General features: G+C 39.9%; 1 protein-coding gene across 1 annotated transcript in view; it reads left to right on the top strand.

The window, feature by feature from the left end:
• The first annotated feature begins 5,919 nt into the window (after positions 1 to 5,919).
• The window catches only part of MATCAP2 (microtubule associated tyrosine carboxypeptidase 2), a 28,565-nt gene continuing 17,027 nt past the window's right edge, over positions 5,920 to 17,457 (top strand). Inside the window, exons 1-2 of the mRNA XM_085309140.1 lie at positions 5,920 to 6,061; positions 13,488 to 14,170. Coding sequence (XP_085165266.1) covers positions 6,037 to 6,061; positions 13,488 to 14,170 — 708 coding nt within the window. The 5' untranslated portion in view covers positions 5,920 to 6,036. The remainder of the gene's footprint in view (positions 6,062 to 13,487; positions 14,171 to 17,457) is intronic.

The raw sequence follows: 17,457 nt of genomic DNA, 5'->3' as shown, positions 1-17,457 counted from the left end.
CACACAGAAGCTGATGGTGCAGCAATCACCAAAAATCACCAAAGCAAAAGGATTGCGGAAGAAAGAAATAAAAGGAGAAGATAGGGTGGAGAATGGCAAGTGACAAGGAAAGATAAAGACAGAACAGCAAGAAATGAAAAAAACAAGAGAAAATATACTAAAATGGAGAAATTAGTGAAATAGGGAATGACACCAAACTCTCATATTTCATTAGCAACAGAGACACTTGTCAAGTGGACTGAGTTTCAGGAAAAAACTCTGCGCAGTTGAAGGCTGTATTTKTACAGCACTGTGGGAATTAAAAAACCTTTGCCTGTCTTGTATTCTGAAAAAGATTTATTCTGTTCACAATTTCTTTAGTATAATATTGTATTTGTATCACTAAGTCACTGAAAGTTTCTCAGGACCTTTCATTTGGGTCATGATTTACACAGTAGAGGGAGAATTACCAAGATTTCCTTCTTTTGTGTCTCGGTTATAAAATAGCCTCTTTTCTTTCTTTATCCATACTGCACAGCTGTATCATTTGCTGACATAAAAATTCTAAAATAGAGCAACAGGCATGAGCATATTTGAGTGCCATTATGTTAATTTAGACCATTACATTAATTTACAGTATCCAATGACTTGCTTGCAACTCTGTAGCAAAATGCAAATTCAGTAATCACATAATCACATCAGCAGTCTCACCAACCAAAATGGTATCCCATTTTATATTCTTGAAAGAGTTTTCAGAAAAGATGGAAAAATTAGGAGATTCCTGTAGAAAAGCCATTTTTCAAAAAGTAATGCTCTTTCAACTCTAGTGGCTTTGCTTTTTTTTGCAGGCTTAGTATGCTGTAAGTCTAACAGGCAGTGGTTTTCTGACCTGTCCTTGCTAACGTCTTATTTTCCTATTTTAAATAAATACAAGAAACTATACTATACAAAGAAAATATATCATAAAAAATGTGTAAGCTCAGGAATGGTAAGCACAAAATTACCTTAAAGTTGTTAAAACTTAAGTAAGTAATCCCAGTTAAATATAGCCTATATACTTTTCTAAACAGGGAAAAACTTACAGATATATACTGRGTCTTAGATAAGCTCATGACTGTTTCTTTTCCACATCCTTCCTTTGAAAAAAATCCCTACAGAGACATACTGAATCTTCCATGCAGTAATAGGATCTTTACAGTAGAGGGTGCTACTTAGACAAAATTGTAGGATGCATTCTTTTTTGCTTTGGAAAACTGTTTTCTCTGTTTGGAAAGAAAATAAAAGCACATCTGAATTAAGAGGAAGCTTTTGCTAGAGGGACAAATTCTACTSTCATTTGAACAAACACAATCTAAATATAATGGTGAGAATATTTTCTACAGACTCAGCCGTGATGGACACTGGTAATACAGCCGTCTCAGCATCAGTAGGTACTACACATATCATTACAATAAGCCAGTGTTAGACATGAGTAAATATSCCAGATATTTTAGTCTACTTTTACTTGGAAAAGCTATTGTGACATGGAAAATAGACTAACTGAAGGGATATTAAAATGAGATCACAGCTCCTTGTCAATGAAAGGGAGAGGAGCATCTCGTGGAGGAATACATAAAGCAGTGATCCATATGTAGTGCAAATGCAATGTTACTGAATGTCTGGGTGTAGTATTTCGGAGGATTGCCCTTGGGTGCTGTGGGGCTGCCCGGAACAGCCTGCCCTTGCTGCTCCCGGACAATGATTTACAAGTGGGTTGGTACAGAGAGCTCATCTTCTTGTACATCTAGTCCAAAAATCTCTCTTGAACTCAGGGGACCCAGAGGGATCAGCAAGAGGTAGGRTGGTATGTGCCCTGCCCTCCTCACCCCTTTGGAGACCTTGGCACTCCCACTGCTTGGCTGCAGTGACACCATGATAAACAGTATCTAGGGATCTCATAAAACAAAGAGAGATGGAAAAAGGAAGCTGCATTTTTATGTAAACATTTGCTTTTCAGCTGGAATTCTCACAGCACCATTGAAGRTGCACTAGCAGTGATTAAAAGGCCAACATTCAAAGCATAAACATGATTTTAAGAATTCTCATAGTTTGGGGGCAAATTGCAGAGGTCAGTACAGGGTCTGTGTCTATGTTGATGGTATGCTTTCGTGGGGAGGAGTGAGCTCAAGCCCCCCAGGCTGCCCGACCTGCTCCTGATGTTGCCACAGTAAGGTCCGGGTGACTCCTGCAAGTGACAAGGCATTGCTGCKAAAGCAGATAGTTAAAGGAAGCTTTCAAGCAAGAAGTTCAAGAATGGCATATCGGTCCACCAGTCTGTACTGTAAGCAGGTACCAGCTTGACTGTAATATATATTTATACAACTTCCACCCAGTTCTTTGTCTCTTTTCTTCTTAATAGGCATAAGTACATTTGTGAGTGTAAAAACAGTCACACRTTTTTTCAGAAAACTTCAGAACTTCTAGAAATCCACATTCTCCACAGATAGAGCTAATTTCCTTTGAAAGGGTTGTATGCAATACACATTTCTGACTTTTCTTCCACGATGAAGGACAACAGTGAGCTACCTTTGTACATAGACCACATCATAAGAATTTTATTTTGCCTTCAGTTCTGTGAACTTTATAGAGAGGTTTGCTGCCRTTTTGTTACCAACTGTCAGGCTGAGCTTATGGTATTCAGCCTCCCTGACATCAAGCAGGAGCAAATTCAGCATGTAAATCAATCTGAACACTGGAGCTACATCAAGTTGTACACTTTCAAGGCATCTTAAAATAGCAACCTCTTTGAATAAGACTGTTTATATGAGTAAGCAGCCCCCTAAAAACATGTACTGCCTTTGCTAGGTACTAGAAGATAAGTATCCAGCTGGGACGAGATGGCAACGTTACAGGCACTTCAGGAGACATTTCTAGAAAAAAAAATATGGCTGGAAGGAAAGTCAGCTGGAGTCACTTGGTCARTGAAATTGTTTGGTCAGAAAGTATTCAGCCAGCTAATAGTCATCAAATCAGAGAGGGTAGGATAACCTTGTCACTCTGCTGGCTCTGAAGTCATGCCAAGTTATGTGAAGTGCTTATTTTAAATACTCTTGTTCTCAGCTTACCTAGTTCCGTGGTGATTCTTGTTTCTCAGCACAGAGAGGTGGAAGAAAGGCRAGACATCAGTGTGACTATGAGAGAGCAAAAAATAAAATAGACATTAAACCAAGGATGCACGCACGCACACACACACACACACAAAATCCAAATGTGTATGTATGTGTGTGTGTGTATTTGAATTTTGCAGTATTAGCTTGAGTCAGATCAAGAGATCAATAGAATGTATCACTGGTCTTCTGGACTCTGCATGCTGCAGAGCTTACTGATGCTTATACAGATATATTTTTCAACATGCAAATAATTACAGTATTTTTGACCAGATAAATGCAAAATGATCTCTGGAAGCAATACTATCTTAAAGTTGAGCTTTAAAATAGCAGGTGCAYCTGTCAGCTTTAATTCTGTCTCCTAACAATGAACAAGTGATATCAAGACACAGATTTTATTTGCATGGTGTTATTATATTATTTAAGATGTACTCCAGACTGTGGCTGTTGGCTAAACCTTGCTGATTTTAGTCTCCTTGTTCTCTCACCTTGTTAGGATACTATCCATGCCAGCTGCACTGCCAACTTCCAGGATTTTTTTAATGACAGAGTGGCTAATCTCTTTCCTGCTGCCCAATTGGAGAGTCTTTCAAACTAAAGTACCTTTGAGGTCAGAACAGTTAGAAGGACAATAAACATCCATRTATCATTCTTTCCATATTCAATAGGACTTTTTCTTTACTGAGCTTATCTACACTGTACTTTTAATCAGCAAACATGACAAAGCTCATTCTGAGCCAAGGCAGAAAACAGGGGCAGCTGGCCTTTTAGCATTCCTCCTTTGTGCCTTCTGCTCCTGTTTTTGTCATCCTCCTGCTAGGGCCAGGTGCTAGCACAGCCCTCGCAAAACCTTCAAGCCTTTCTGGGAAGGAGGAGGGCTAGCRGGGAAAGAAACAGTGGGGAGGAAAAAACAATGGATTCAGGGGTGATTGAATGCAGTGGAAGAAGACTCTCAGACACCAGGGAAAAGTGGATAAGGGACAGAAAACATGGAGAAGGCATCCTCTGGAGGGACTGAGGGGAGGAGATAGAAGTGTATAGATGATATTCAACTGCAYGTGTTTTTCAAAAGCTGGCGCTATCAACTTCGTTGCTATGGGTTCCAAGCATGAATAAAATCCCATCTCTCAGATGAGAATTTAGGGTCTACGCAGCAAAAACTACTGAGTAGTTATGCTAAAATGGCATATTGACTTCAGTTTGTATCAACCACCTATCGTTTCTTCAGCTGCTTCGCTGATTATTCACACTGCTTGAACTGATCCACTTTTTTTTTTCTGTAATTACCAACTAACATGAGCAAACATGAACCTGTCAGTGATAGCTCTGTCTATCTCTGTTTAAGAACCATTTATTCAGTTCTTGCAACTTGAGATTTGGAAACAAGCCTGCAGGTTCCAAATACTACAGTGTTAGCAAAGTACTTCAGAGGGTTTTTTAGGTTAAACTTAGATATGTTGACAGAGCTTTTATCTTTTCTGCTTCTCAAAGAATTCAAGTTATAAAGGACATCCAGTTTGTCAGCTAGGCATAATCGTGTTTCAGTATTAGCTCTTGCATTAGTAGACTGAGAAGAACACCATCTCAGTCTTCTCAGCGGGTCTTAAGAGTCGCTGTCCTTGACCGTGTGTGAGGCAGTAGTAGGTACAATTGAAATATGTGCTTTAAAGTGTTTTTTTTTCTTTTTTAACTATGGCTTATGAGGAGTGATATGAAAGAAGATAGGAGTAGGTGATCAGCATTCCRTAAGGCAAGCCCAGCTGATCTTTGGTGCAACTGCATATTTGCAGATAGCTGTAAGAAGGATTCATGATGTTCAGTAAAACACTTTTTAAGTAGGATGTAGGAACTACTCTGAAGGGGTTCTCCAAACTACTGAAGAGGTATCATCTATGGACTTGCAGTCTCTTGAGACATGAGGATACAGTCAGATCTCATGGCCTTTTAGGATGATACGACCTTGATGTTTTGGAGGGAATCTACGTGTGCACTGTATTGCAGGTATGAATTTATTGATGGGAGGGGAAAATTGCAGGCRTTTAAGCTGTTCAACCAAAGCAAAACACAACCTCCCAGCTATCCTCTCCTTGGCAGATCAGTTCATTCAAATAATGCATGTTCAATATTACTATGCTGTTAGGTTGCTTGCAGTTAAGTTGCTTTTTCAGTTAAGTATTGACCACTTAGAAAATGCCTTCACCCACTAAAATGTTTTCCAGTACAGTCTAACTTCAGCAGCGCCCTTAAGTTTGCATGAAAGTAACAAAGTCTTCCTAGACTACATCTACATTRTTTGGTTACACAACTGGAAGTACTGAACTAGACTGGCTTACTGCTGTTTGACATTTAATAGGTATTTGTGTGCAGATTACATTTCAGWGAGGGAAAGCTGTCACAGCAAGAAAAGCAAATGAAGGATGCAAAGCAAAGTCTATCTTCTGCTTTCAGTTCTATGCACTAATTCCCAGTTTGCAATAACCCTCCTGATTACTAAGTTATTGCCCCAAATGGTTGCTCTGACGCAACCCTCCTGTCGTTTTTAGCAAGCAGCAGCTCTGCTCCGGGGCTTGGTCTCCGAGAATGGCACGTACCCTGTGCCTAGGGGCGCCGCACGCTCCTCCCCCCTCCACAGGCCCGGTTTATAGCCATAATTATTATTAATTATTCCCRATGCGGTAACTGATGCTGGTGGTGCGCGCCTCCACCCTACACTACAACTCCCGGCATGCAACTCGGCGCGGCCGCCGCGGCGGCGCGCGGGCCCCGGCGGCGCGGGGCACGCTGGGACGTGTAGTCCGCAGGGCAGGGCGGGCGCCGTTTCTCTCCGCCGCCGGCGGGGCCGGCCGGGCTGGCGGCGACGAGGCTGCGCGCTGCCGCCGTGCCCGGCGCCGCTCGCTCCTTCCCCGCCGCGATGCTGGAGKCCATCTGTGTCACCGGTGAGTACGGCCCGCTGGCGGCCCCGCCGCCGCCGCCCGCCCCGGGGCCCGCGGAGCCGCCGGGCTGCCGGCTCGTCGGGGAGGGCTGCGCGGCTCGGCCGGTCCTGGGTGTAGCGCCTTGCTCTGCCTGCTGCACGTAACCGCAACGCAGAGTCCTTTGGCGTGATACCGGCAACTTCTGCGTGTCCTGYCCGTACGCTGCATGCGAGAATCCGTGCACCCAGCACGGAGAATTCCCGCTGGAAGGCTGCGTGTGTCCCCCCGCCGCCGCCCAGCTGCTTTCCGTGCTTGAAACAGTCATTGGACACATGGTGCCTTGAGCAGCCCCAGCGTGGGGCTGTCGCGGAGAAATCTGCCCAGAAGAGACCCGAAGGAGATGGCTCGGTGAACCCCCCCACAGTCCTTATTAAGACTTCTTACAGACACTCCCTTCCTGGGTAATTTATATGCTCTCCCATGCGTGCGTGTGGATGTTACCGGGGTCAGTTCTGCTTTGTGCTAAAGGGAGCAGAAATAAAGTTCACGGAACCAGGTGAAGCCTTCCCGGGGATGCACAGCAGGAACTGCAATCCCCAGGGGTCAAGATTTATTAAAAGGAAAGATGTTGTATACCAACAACGGCAGCTTGGGAATCAGACAAGTTTTCCCATATTTGAAGCTTGCCCATGGTTTTGGAGCTCCAAATTAAAGTTGAGTGACAGGTGTTTTATTACAGGAAGAAAACAAAGAGGTAGACCTTTTCGAAAATAAATTTAAGTTGCATTTCAGAGTTTCCAGTATGACAGGGCTCTGTTTAATAAATATTCATACAGTGAAAAATAGGAAATAGCTGTGTGCTAGTGTTTTTATAGGAGCTCAGTGGCTAATTCCACAACTAAACCATTTCRGTCATTGTAGACAGAGCTGCCAGTACTGTGCAGTTCAGGTTGCCTGGCGCTTTCTATTCAAAACTCCTGAGTGTTTGCAAACATTGGAAGTGTTTATAATGGTAAGGTAATCTATGATATCAGCTAGTCAGCTTCTGTTACTCCACAAACAGACAATTCGCACACAACCCTCTCTCTAGCCAGGTTTGTTGCAAAATGTTATTTCTGTGGCCCTCTGCACCCACAAATTGTACAGGCTGGAGCTAGTGAACATCCACACATACTTGTTAGTCCATTCATATTACCTGAATATTGTAGATAAATTTCTTTGTAACATAAAAAAAGATGTGATAGTAGTTGTAATATGTTCTGTGATAATTTTGAATTTTGACATGTCCTTTTGTTTTTTTCTCATCTTTCAGTTTCAGACTTCATTATTTTCTTCTTACTTGAGGACAGGTCACGTTAAATTATTTGCATTTCTGCAGATTTGAAAATCCAAATCATGCTATTGGAAGTATTATTTTCTGATTTTGAATTTTTTAAAAAGTATATTCTAAAATGATAACACTAAATTGAAAAACAAAAGCAGTGGCTCAGATCATTATATTCCTGTGGTAGGAGGAAATTCTCCAATAAATCCTTGCTAAGTGCTGCAGGAATTGTATCTGCAGTTTGGAAAGGATTATGCAGAAAAGGTCATATCACCTGAGTGACAGCTGGTCAGAAACCATAAGAGCTCTCTACATTTTTAGAGCAGGGCTAGCTGGGCAGAGAGAGACCTATGCACATTTGGGAGATTGGACTAGATGATCTCCAGAGGTCCCTTCCAGCCTTACTGATTCTGTGATCTATCATCTATTCACCTTACGCCACCTATGGAACAAGTGGCAATTTAGGATGCTGCTTGGATAGCACCTACCCACAAGTGGCCTAGAAGAAGAAAATTTTTCCACAACATTCACCAGAATTTGTGGAAAATTCTAACATTAGACTCTTATTAAACGTATTACTGACATAATAAAATTAGCTCAGTACATCAGTTTTTGAAAGACAGAAACCTGTATGTTCCTGAACTTGATACAAAATTTAACAGGTATGCTTTCTAACTGACAGCCTCTGACAAGATTTGGTAGTTCGTGGTGCTACAAGATCCAAAGCTAGCAATGTAATTGTATCTGCAGTATGGAGTAAGCTAAGTATTGTCAACTCCAGCAGATTTCTTAAAAGCAATGAGATTTTGGCTTGGAGCTGCTCATGCTCTGGTGTGAGATCTTTTAGGCAGACAGGAGGGGAGTTGCTTTTTACTGGCTGTCTGCCCTGCTAACCCACCTCAAGGGACAGCAGAAACCAAATGCAGCTGCTCAAAAGAGGGGTAGAGCTCTACATTGGCCCAAGACACTGAGACCACATTTCCCCTGAACAGGAGAAGGTTTCTCTCCTTCATACCCCATTGGTGTCAAAATGGGGACAGGCAGCTCTTCTGCCTCTTCCTGATTATTTCTACATCATCACCTCCTGCTCCCAAGTCTGGCAGATCACTTAGTGTCATAATTTATCAGCATCTGCAGGACCTCTGTGTGTATTGTTGTGCTGTTGCAGAGAAGAGCAAGATGTAAATAAATGGAAGTAAACGTGCGGGGGCAGTCTTCTAGGACAGACTAGACTAGTTTTTGTTGTTGACGGACTTACGGCTTTGTGACTTCCAAGTGCTCGGAAGTGAGATCAGTGGAGAGAATCTGGTTTTGTGCCTAAATTAAACATTTTTTGAGAGATTCTCAAATGCAGCTAAAGGCTGGGGCCAGTGTTCTTTGACTGTTGCTTTCTACTGTAAAGACTGAAATCTATAAAGACAGGAAAATTAGACTTATACTTCTCTGTGTACTCTTTCCCTTCACATGTGGATGAGGTGCGAAAAATAAAACCTATATGATAGATTTACAAGCTGGAAATTACTGCTAGTCAATTTGTGTAACTAATGTGGACTGATAATCTGTTGGCTGATTGTCTAGTGCACAGCAATATGATACATTGGTATTTTTTAGAACACAAGTGTATGTTTTCAAAACATAGGCTGTTGGATGATGTTTTTTATATCAGGACTACTAAAACTCGATTTCAATCAGCAAGCTTTACTAATTAATCTCAGGAAGCTTTAATACTGTTTAGTAAACTGAGTTGCCTAAAAGCCAACATACTTTTAGTTCAGTTAATGCTCTATAGTCTGTGAGTGGATCTGAAGTGATTTATAGTAAACCTTTCTGCCATATATATCCACATATTCTATACCTAAGCAAAAACCATTCCTTGGCTCTTATTTTGAAAAAAGAGAGGCATTTTAGCAATTAGAAATTAAGCAGTGCAAAGCAAAAGAGTTGACTTCTCACTCACAACTTAATTTTGTTAATTCAAAATTAGGTTCTGAATGAATGCAAAGCTTATGGCTTAGTGGGCTTTGGTTTCTGTCTCAAATATTTCCTCTGTAGGAGATGCTAAATTAAAAAAAAAGGGGGGGGGGCAGCTTAACCCAGCCAGCAGTTGATTGATTTGCATTTTCAGCATTCTTTCTGCAGGAGAAAAAGCTAAGGATGTTTAAATGAAGATCAAGATTAGCTTTGTCATTTGTTCAGGCTTGGTGCCTTGAGTTTGTCACTTCTTCATGCAGATCTATTATATGTAATGGAGGATTCATCCTTATATAGCACTTTAGGCCTATATACCACTTATGGTCCTCTTCAGTTTAACTTTGAATAACTGGTATTTAAATAGCTCTGGAGTTTACAGAGATTGTGATTGCTTAACACCTCTAGTTATTTAAGCCCTTACTAATATTGACGCAGATCTTAAAGGTAGATTCACATGGGAATGCGGGAAAGGACCCACAGTTTGCATTTTAGCAACTGGAAGAGTAAATACATTGAAATTCCAAATGCATTGGAAATTATTTAAAAATAACTATTTTCTGTTGGAAAAGATGAAGAGCGTGCAAGGGATGTTCCTTATTAGATAGCCTGAAAAAGTCTGTTGGTCTCATCTAATCCTGTGATGGCTGGAGTGAGCAAAGTGGAGGGAAAGAAAGAGTGAATATGAAGCAGGGTTAGTAAAGACTCCATAGCTTGTGATTTGACTATATTCGTGGAAAAGTTAAGGAACAGAGTTAAAGCAGATATCATCAAAAGAGGGGAAGGAGCTACGGAGGTAGCTTCTTCACCAAGAGGATAGGAAGTAGAAAGGAAAATGTCTTCAGAGGGAGACCTGTCACTTTTTAAATATTCTAAGGGAGTAACAGCTCATCATCAACTTTAGTAAAATTAACAGTGTGAGGGAGTTAAAAGACTGCAGAAGGGAAAGAAGACGCTACATCTAGTTCTACGAGCAGTTTAAACTGGAACTACTCGAAATAGAAGTGGTCCCTGCCCTTGGCCCCTGTCCTTGCCCCGATTGCTGCCTCTGGCTGGGTTAGTTTCAGGTTGGATCCATTTCTCAGTCTGGTTCACAGCTGAACCTGTGGCTGCACAAATATTTGGTGCCCTCATAGAGGTGTGGGCAAGAGGAAACCCAGGGAGGAATAAGCAGTCGGATGGAACAAGTGTGGGAACACCTGTCAGGAACAGCACTACTTCATCCTGTTTTAAGCAGCTCAAAAGTCTGTTGTACCTAAGTTAGAGGTAATCTAGTAAAGGCAGTTTATGTATTTTATAAATCTTATGCTTGCCATCTAATGGTTCTAATCACACACAAGTTAAGCCAGCAACCCATCTGTAAAAGATCTGCAGTGTAGAGTCTTTTGTCCCCAAAAGATTTTGTTACAACAGTGTTTACCCTGTAAATAGCTACAGATAATACAAATCTTAATATTTGCTACAGATAATACAGATCTTAATATTTGCAGAAGTGAAACACATTTTGAGGCACAAATGGCATATATTGTGCCACTTAGAAGCAGCAGTTGAAGTCTCCCACCTTCTGCAAACATGGTGACAAAAAAGACTAGTCCATTGCATCTGGTCTCGCTGCAGGAGAGTCACTGATGAAATGGAGGTGTGGCACTTCTACTAGTACAAGCGAGGAGGCTCAAACTTGCCATTTGTGCAGCCAAACATTGGCACTTAAGAACATTATATGGATCTGGGAACAGTTCCTTGGAGGCTTTTAGAGCCATCAAGAGTTGTGTTTGACAACCTAAGACAAATATAATCCTGCTTACGCAGTGATCTTTGCCTGTCTCTCATGGAGGCAGCTGGCAGATCATGTATTTTTTTTTGTTGCAACTTCCAACATCAAGAATGTCTGAAACCACAAGTGGCTGGACAAGATACATCCTTCAAGATATGGTACATACCAAGATCAAGGGTGAGATACATAGTTGTCTGTAACACAGAATAATTAAAATATCATTTATTTTTAATCAATATTAATCACCACCACAAACATACTAGAGTAACAACTTTAAGAGCTCGTTGTTGTTTTGCAAGATGGCTTTGACATTGCCTCAGGTATTTTTTCTAGTTCTTTTTGTAAAATAGTGAAGTTCACACTGCTAATCAGAGTTTCCATAAAGATCATAACTGCCATTCTGAATCCTTTACCTTTCTTAAAGGGAAGGATTCTTGCACTGTCATATTTAGTGCAGGCCTGAAACCAGTCCTTAATACCTGCCAAGAAAGATGTGAGAGCAGTTGCCCTATACGGTTTTCCAAAAAAATGCCTTTCATTATGTAGCAACAGTTTGTAGATGAGTGCACGCATAGCTGAACGCCCACTACAGAGTAGCCTGACTGCATGTTTGATACTGTTTTCCTTGCGATGGGAGTCGTGGTTTCTCACCACTGCAGTACCTGCTAAAGCAAGGTAAGCCAGGTAGGCAAGGTGTCATGCACCTCATGACAGTGATCTGCTGGAATTTGAACGGGAAAGTTGAGGAGTTCATTCCTCTGCCAAATGTAGAAGGAAGGCGCTCAAACTTACTATGAAACAAAACAGATCTTATATCAGGCATGCATGTTTTAGTGGAGGAGAATAGGCTAATGCCTTTATCTTTCTAGTGGATTTCTTGTCATACATTCATGGAAACAGGACCTCAGTCTTTTTGCTGTTTAAACATTACCTTCAGGAGACTTGAAGAACACAAATTTACATGGAATGGACAGTTTTGAAGGCATGAAATGCTTTGTTATGGTGCTTATTTGGGGAGCAAAACCTAATTTTCCTGTGAAAATCTGAAATTAAACTACAATTGATTTATTTTCCTTGGAGGCATTTAATGAACTCTTTTTAATGTTCCATTCAGGATATAATTACTGCATGTAAAGTAATTACAGCTGAGCTATATATAACTGTGGGCTGAAGCTAGAATCCCTTTGGGGCCTTTTAGTCAATCTCTGGCCGTATCTCCTGTTCTGTGAATTCCTTCACTTTAGACATGGAAGTAGGAAGCTTTCCTCTGTCGCAGGATTTATTTATGCCATTACTTTCAGCTTACCTAGCAACTAGTTAGTGGGAGGAGGAGGAGGTTAGGACCAGTGCACAGATATCAGTTCTCTTACCAGTCATCACAAATGTTGAATACAATTTTAATCCTCAGTGACTTTCACATGCAGCCACTCTATACCAGGGACCTGTCTCCCTAGAAGTCTGCCCCAGGGATAGACCCAGATCAGAGCAAGAGAGGAGAGTTCCTTCACTAAAGGAAGCTTTACTTCTCGCATTCAGTTTAGTTTATAGTATTTTTTCTGAAGTATTTTCTTTAAACCAGCTGTTCCCATAGAAATTTGAATAAATGCAATAGCAGTGTGGTTTAAGATTTTAGAGGTGCCTTTGTGACTAACTGATCTCTCTCCCTCCACCTTTTTTAAATAGAACTTTTTCTCTGTATTAGGTAATAAATGCAAAACATGGAAGCCCTTTAAACTTTACCATACTATTTCTACAGTGTTGCAAATTGTTCGGTGGCTATGCCATTCTAGATGCCATCCTTCCTGAGAGCACGTTCTGCAAATCAGATTTTACAGATGAGGCAACACCAGGCTGCATATATCCCAGCACAGATCCCTCTGGAGTTTCGCTCCCAGTACAGCCTATGTATTTCTACAGTTGTTCCCTAGTTTTCAAGCTGTCCTTTATCCATGCAGAGGCCTTCTTTACATGATAAAGATCAATCAGGTCTTGCTTGAAACTAGAAGTTTAAGATGGTGACGTGACGGTGTGCATTTATAAAGCCATGCACAGGAATCTCATTTTAAACATGTTAGTTCTTAGCTGCAAACTGAGTGCACTTGTAGAAGCTGTGCATCTACACATGGAGCTGCAAACATAGAATACTTGTGTAGTTGGATCTTACAAGCCCAGGCTAAGGTGGTTAAAGCTGACAGACAGACAGACACGCACACACACAAAATTCTTCCATATGTCTAAAAGTCAAGACTCTGTTAACTGCAGTCATGCCAAGTTATATCTAGTCAAGTTTTGTGTTTTGTTTATGTTGTTGTTTAGGGATCTTAAGGTTCATATTGCTGTATAGAACAACAGATTTGTTTTTGGCTTTTCCCTTTTTAATGCAGAAGAACTTCACTGGCCTAAGCAAGAGCTCTCTAAGAAATCAATCCTGAGTCCAGAAGAACATAAGCTGAACATTAATAATGAAAACAGTCTCCAGCACCTGTCTACTGGGATTCTTAAGGACACTTTCACAACAGGAACCAGTAGCTACAACGTCCTGCTGCAGAGCAAAGAAGAAAAAAAACACCAGGCCCAAAAGCAGTCATCTGCTCACCATAAGAAACACAGAAAAGCCACAAAGTGTTCTGCCACCTTGCGAAGCAGTGAGCATCGCAAAATCCAAGGCCCACTGCCCTTGTTCAGCAGCGGATGGTATTGCACAAACCGACAGCCTTCCATCTTTATCRCTAGCCCGGCGTCTAGCAGCATGAAGTTTACAAACAGCATTTCAGTTGCAGGGAACAGCATAGGACTGCCTCCTCGACCCAGAAGTAGAACTAAAAGGCATTTTAATCAAACAAAGCCAAAACAATCCCAGTTGTCAAAAAGCCATGGAAAAGAGGGAGATGTCTCTGGCCGAAAGCTCTGTTTACTGACTGCCATCAAGCCTTCCAATGTGGAGAAAGAGAAGATGAAATTCTTCAAGTCGGATTTCACATACAATCCTCAATTTGAATATGCAAACCCTGCACTGCCAAATGTGTTAGCTAAGCATAGCCAAGCATCTGACAGATTTCTCAAGCAGGTACAGTTTTGGTTTTTTTCCCCTTCCTCTCTTCCTGCTCTCTCTCCACTGATAACTTTCATATTTTTTTCCATGCTTATAGAGATGATATTTGTCTTTATCTGTAGCAAGTGCAAAACTATGCCTTCTAATCTTTCTCACATACTATTTAAAAATGCATCAATGATGATAAGACAACAGCAGAATTGAAAGAATTTTTTTTGATAAAGTGAAAACCTTCTTAATGTTTACAGTTTTTTGTAGGATAAGGTCATAGTTTCGCATAACTGTTTTTACCTGAAACATAGTTTAATGCAAGAAAGCTTCTTAGGCAATGAAGTAGAATCCAATATAGGAAAAATACAATGCATAAATAGGCTTTAGTAAATAGAAAAAAAGCAATACAGAAATCCTGCCAGTCCTCTTGGTGACACATGGATTTATTGGGGAGGGGAGGAGAAGGCAATTGATTACCTTGAAGTCATGGTTATTGGATAAGCATGTGTTGATTTTACTTGGTTTAATTAACTTTTTGGAAGAATATTTAACTTTGGAAGAATATTTAACTTTGGAAGAATATTTACGTAGTACTAAGCTCAGTCAAGCAGCAAATCAGTGCTATATCCCTGATCCTGACCAGAATTCTATTCCAGAGACAGATAAAACTGTTTAAAAATATGTGGCTTTTTTTTAATAACAATATGGTATCATAGCATAGTTCCCATTCTCTGCAATCAACTTGGCTTCCTAGCTGTCTGAATCAAAAATAATTTTGCTTTGAAATTTGAGTTAAGTATCAGAACAGTGTTATCTATATAATATAAGAAACAGTTCTCTTCCCACATTCTTTTAATAAGGTCTTTCTAAGCCATTAGGTCTGACAAGGTTCCTTAAACAGAGACTCTCACACTTGAAGTGATATTTAATCTGGGAGCAAATCCTGCTTCCACAGGTTTCCCTTCTTTGTAGTATGATTATTTCACTGCAAAACTCCTAAAATGCATGATGCAAAAGATGTCCCAAATTAGGTTACCATGGGTTCTAATGATTGACTCCAGACTTGTGGAGAATCTGGCATTTATTTTCAAATCCAACGAAACATGCAGACATTCTTACCCGTTAATTCAGTCATTGTATCATAAGGGCTATTCTGCATTTTCACATTGGAAAAAAAATATACACACATATATATGTAATTTTTTTTTTTAAGTAACTCAGTTGCTGGGTTTTCATTAAGAAAATGTTTTCTTTATGAAAACACAACACCTCTTCTATTCTTAGATTTAGCTCCCATTCTTCTAAACAACAAAATAAATCATTCTGATACCAAATAAAATTACTCCTTGACTAGAGCATTTAACAAGGCTTCCTTTAGTTTTTTACAGCAGCGTTAGCGACATTAATCATAGATTACTGCAAATCAACAATAACGCATTTGTCAAATGGAATTTAATTCAAATTATCCCTTTCAGTATGAGGTAGCAGGGCTTTAAAAGTGATTTTATGCATGATGATTTTATGTAGCAAGCCTGTCAGTAATTTAACCTCCTTCTGAGGAGAGAGCCCACACCTTCATGATAAGTATTCAGCCTTTTTAGTAGTGAATAATCCCTTAGCATTATTCTGATTTGTAACATTAACCTTTTCAAATAAATCTTTTATAACACCTTTATAAAAGCAGTTAGGTATTTAATACTCAGTTAAGTATGATATTTATGAAACCTATCAAGGAGTTGTAAATTCTTTCTTAAAATTTAGTTTAAGTGACAAATTTGTAGCAGTAAAAACATTTCTTCGAAGTTCAGTTCCTAAAAAAATATTGAACAAACATCCTGAGCTTCATGCAAGTGAACATAATAGCACCTTTAACGCAAGTCAGTCCAGCAGATGGCACTCTCTCTCTTTTTTTAAAATCTGCAACTAGCTTCAGAAAATTTTCATTTCCACACAAATTTGAATTTCATTTCATGCAAATTTATTATCTAGAAAAAGCAGCATTACCCAAAGTTTTAGTCCATAATGTTGTATGAGCAGTTTTCTTCAATGCTATTTTTTTTCCATTCAGATTTTACTTATGAGGAGAAACATGCAAGTGTTTAATAGGAAGCGTTAAGTTCTGAAAAGACAAATTAGATCTATAATGAAAGTACTCACAATGTCAAGTAATCTGTAGTCAAACACAACTGCAAGTAGTCTTCCTTTTTTCTGTAAAAAGGCATCAGCTCTATTTTGTTTCCTGTAGTATTTTAGACTTTAATTGGTTATTGCAGTTATATTAGGAAGCTTTACTTTCTGTGAGCAGAAATGAAATTACTCTTAACCCATTTGTGGAAGAGGCTTACAGTGACTTACCGTTGTTTGCTCTTCTATGACTTAAATTTCAGTAAAACTAGTTTCGCACTAACTCTCTAGCTTCATAGGGGCTGCTAGGATACATGAGCAAAATGAGATCAAAACCAGACAATTCAGAATTTAAGGTCTTTAAAATCATTTTAATGGTAATTTTACCCAGCTAGGAAGCTAGCCTGCTAAGACATGAAAGCAGGTTGCATTCTCTTATTATCCTTCTTGCCTTTGTGCATGTCAGTGGAATCAGTGGCAACACATGACAACACTCCCCTCGCCCTTTAAGCAAAAATAGGCAAAGAACAGTATGGATTTGCCAACAATTGACACCACAGTACCGCAGCTGGGAAAATGCAGGCTTGGGAGCACTTCCTTCTCCCCCATGCTTCTAGACAGATTAAATATTTTAACCACAGGCATATCCCACTCTTTTCCTTTGACTTTTCACAGCCATACAGTCAATATTTTTGCATTATTAATATACTTCAAAATTATACTTCCAACATCTCCTTTTTTTCACACTCGATTTGTTTCTTTCCTCTTGCTTTATCTTATTTTCTACATAATAAGGCCCTACCTTCCATGAGTCATGCAGTGTGTGCTGTTAAGGAAGAGAACTTGAGAAATAAAGAAGTAATACATAGCATGTCAGACTTCTAACTTTTCAGTTTAGTTGACACTTCTAATGCTACAGAAATAATTCTCTACTGCTGTATTTCAAGGTTAATGCAGCAGCCCTGTGTTTTAGGTTCTGTGAAAGCTTGCTTACCTGCATTCCTTCTGGCTCAGACTAGTTGTCCTTAGTTGTTAGTTTTTATTAACACTTAAAGCATTTATAATTTTTGTATTGATGCCTTAGGTGGTAATATTTAGGTAGAAGTAATTGCCCTTATCTTTGCAGAGCAGCTGACTTATCAGTTGCCATTTTCTGAACTTAAACTAGTAAGGAAATTGCAACTTCA

Source organism: Rhea americana, unplaced genomic scaffold (assembly GCF_003343005.1).
Source record: "Rhea americana isolate MKP2758 unplaced genomic scaffold, rheAme1 scaffold_291, whole genome shotgun sequence".
Classification (NCBI taxonomy): domain Eukaryota; kingdom Metazoa; phylum Chordata; class Aves; order Rheiformes; family Rheidae; genus Rhea; species Rhea americana.
The sequence above is the reverse complement of the archived record's forward strand: the minus strand, read 5'-3'. Positions and strand labels throughout refer to the sequence as shown.